Genomic DNA, 3,483 nt, shown 5'->3' on the forward strand with positions numbered 1-3,483 from the left:
ATAATGGTTTGCAAATCTCAAAATGAATATTAATTTTTCATACTGTACATTATGATATACATTATAATGTTGTGATTCCTAAATCCACTTGTAGCATTTCAAACGATTGATTTTAGTTTCACTCTAACAGTGATTCATTGGCTGAAGTTTGCTAAGAGGTTCCTAGTTGACTGCAGCATCTAACCTAATCAGACAGCAGAAAACATTGAAAATTAATGACTTCTGATTGCTTTTTTGCTACAAATTACTGTCAGTTTAAATATATATAACATCACAATGCTTTGCATATACATGCCTTAAAGGAACACTCCACTATTTTTGAAAATAGGCTCATTTTCCAACTCCAAATGAGCCTATTTTCAAAAATAGTGGAGTGTTCCTTTAAGGTAAAGTTACATTTATCGTTGCTTGGCAAAATTTTACAGTCGAAATATAGTAATTTTAATAGGAATGCGCATGTTCAGGAGTTTTGCATGACGGCGAAAATGTCCATACACAGATTTCGCTCATGTTCAAGTTAAAATTCGCTGTGCTGATCAACAGAAAGCTGCTTGGTTTAAAAGTGGCTTCTGTGTGAGTTGTGCTTTATACATCACTACAGTATTGAGAATAAATAATGGACTTTTTGTAGGCCTATATGAAATTTCCCTGGAATATCACTAATGTGGCCACAAATTAGAATCCGGTCTGAAACCAGTTACCTTTCATTAGCTTTATGTAAAAGTGCCATTTACGCCAAGGATGATAACTATAATGATTACTATAAGATCAAGTTTTAATATTCACTCAAATTCTATAGTGATGTCCACATCACAACTAAAGCGATAGAGGAACAATATCGCAGGAATCACTTTCACAATGTTTTTTGTTTTCAGCTGATGGAACAATAAAACCATTGACAGCCAATTAGAATCCATCCAACTTTAAAGAGCTTGAGCATTTAAAGTGGTAAATGACAAAACTGCAGCGTGCTGTTTATAATTAACATATGTTATCGTGTGTTGGTGTGGATGATAATATAGTTATCGCTATAGTTATCGTTCTTGGTGTCAACGGGTTTTAAGTAATTATCAGCTTGGTTTCAGACACGACAGTGGTGGTTTCAGGCTTTTCATCTGGCCAAGTCAAACCTTGTGAGAGATGAGGACATCCACTATTGATCAGAACCTCAAAGGTCCTGCGACTTTAATTGGCGGAGCACATATCGGATATAGAGATTAGTTGGGGGCAGACAGAAATGTAATGAAAATCAATAGCTGTGAAGTTTGGCCTGATATATTTTTGGATCGCTTTGTGGTTCCTGTTAATTGGCTGTTTAAAACAGACAAAAAGGACAGAGGAGGAACGGACGGATTGAACCCTGTAAAGCTGCTAAAGAAGCAGCGAGGGATACAGAAAGCATGAGAATGTGATGGGAAAGTAGGAGAGTCCCCCACGTGTAAGGAATCTCCAGCCTCAGTGCTAGATGGTGAGGAGAGCTGCGTCTTAATTCGCTCAGGGCTGCCTTTGGCACGTGCTCAGGCTTCGTGACTCAATTTGCCTCAGCCTGCCTCCGAGAGAGATAGCGAGAGAGCGAGGGAAAGAGGAGGTGGGGCTCTGTTAGACCTAAAGGGGTCAACTGACAGACATCCACCCACGCGCCAGTATCCGCTCGCAGCCACACGGAGAACATGAAAACCTGAGCTTGAGGGCAGCTGTCAGCTTTACTAACACTCATGCATGCTTAAAGCCATGTACGCAAACATAATGCAGTATGCACAGATGCATGCAGGTACCCAGAATGAATGCAGTGTGTCCACATGCAAACAATTCCTCCCATATGTCCGCAGCGGAGAGACAGGAATGTGAAAATCTAAATGGTGCATATGGTGAATCTCATAAACACAGCGGGTTCTTGCTCGCAGCGACTGGAATGTTCAGACTGTTTACTGCACATGCTGCATGCATGCACGTGATCGCCTCCAGTGCAAGCATGTATGACAGCTCCTCACTCAGCCTGGCTCTAATGACAAAGAAGGCATAGTGCCGGATTATTTACACACTAGAGTACACATCATTTCCAGCAAAAACTTACTAGGATGATGGTTTGCTTTTCCTTGTGCTGCAACACAAAACCCTTTCCAATCCTTTCTCGGTGATTCATCCTTGTCCAGGCATGAAGAAAATTGTTCCTAAGCAACATGCGGTCAACAAAAATCTCAGCATTATCTTTTTTACCATGCACGTTCTGACATTTAGTTCTTGAAGTTTAATTAGTAAGCGTGGTGTTACCAGCGATTGCAGGGAACACACAAACTGATATAAGCTCTCTCACAATTATTACTATGTTAAGCTAAGCTAATAATAGTAGTAGTAATAAACTTACTATTTATTACTAATTATGACTATTTATTATTAAACTGCAATAGTAAACTTACTCAAATTTTTCAGTACGTGAAATCAATAGTAATGCACCAACATTTATAAACACTGAAACCAAAATCAAAGTTTAGCTGAAAAAAAAAAAATATAAATTTAGCTGAAACTGAAGTTGAAAATAAAGTGTTGGTAATTAAATTTGCTTAACTGGGTAATTGTTTTCAGGTGAGAAATTAAACTAGTTGTAATAAAGTTCTTCAGCAACGAGTCGTCTATCCTAACAAATTTTACACAATCAAAACATTTCATTGGAGAAGCGATAATAAAACATTGCGTTTTGGTCATTTTTAGTATTTTTTTCAGCTGAATATTTTCAGTTACTATTTCGATTGCCATGAATTGTAGTGTGTCACTAGAAATCAATTTTACAGTAAATCAGTTTTTACAAATGAATCAGTGACAGTTTGGCATTTAACATCAGCTTGTTGCTAAGATAACAATGTGAGACTCACATACAAAACACACATCCAGAAATATTGAGTAAAATAATAAATTTTTAACTAGACAGAACTAATTTATGGATATTTTCTAGTAAAGAATAGATTATGTTTACTTCACTCACTTCATCCACCATCCTCATTCACTTCAGTGCGTTCTGGGATTATCTTCTTTTGGGAAGGATGGTGTTGCCTTAGTATTTGGCCAAAATAAGGTATCTACCTGTTGAAGAAGCTATTAGAGATAAAAAGTCTCTAATCTTTTTTGCTCTTTTCCTGCGTCAGGTTTCTGGAAGGCCACCTGTCCCCCATCATGCGCTAGTCCACTCCTCGTGTTTGTCAACTCAAAAAGCGGAGACAACCAAGGGGTAAAATTCCTGCGTCGCTTCAAACAGCTGCTCAATCCCGCTCAGGTCTTTGACCTGGTCAACGGTGGACCTCATTTAGGGTAAGACCAGGAAAAGAAAGAGTAGACTCTGAATCATTGAAACGAGTCATTTACGAATCCCAATCCGTTTCATGGTGACGTCAACATGAAGTATTAGCATATTGCCCACCCACTTGTTGGTCTTTTCGCATTGGTCTGAATGAAAATGCAAATTCATTCTTTGCCACTAGGTGCCGCTTT

The 3,483-nt window shown here is 38.4% G+C and overlaps 1 protein-coding gene across 1 annotated transcript in view; it reads left to right on the plus strand.

The window, feature by feature from the left end:
* Positions 1-3,483, plus strand: part of LOC107663995 (diacylglycerol kinase delta-like) — a 61,214-nt gene that overhangs the window by 54,823 nt on the left and 2,908 nt on the right. Inside the window, exon 10 of the mRNA XM_016454439.1 lies at positions 3,141-3,303. Within this exon, the coding sequence (XP_016309925.1) occupies positions 3,141-3,303 (163 nt within the window). The remainder of the gene's footprint in view (positions 1-3,140; positions 3,304-3,483) is intronic.

Source organism: Sinocyclocheilus anshuiensis, unplaced genomic scaffold, assembly GCF_001515605.1.
Source record: "Sinocyclocheilus anshuiensis isolate Anshui unplaced genomic scaffold, SAMN03320099.WGS_v1.1 scaffold247, whole genome shotgun sequence".
Taxonomy (NCBI): domain Eukaryota; kingdom Metazoa; phylum Chordata; class Actinopteri; order Cypriniformes; family Cyprinidae; genus Sinocyclocheilus; species Sinocyclocheilus anshuiensis.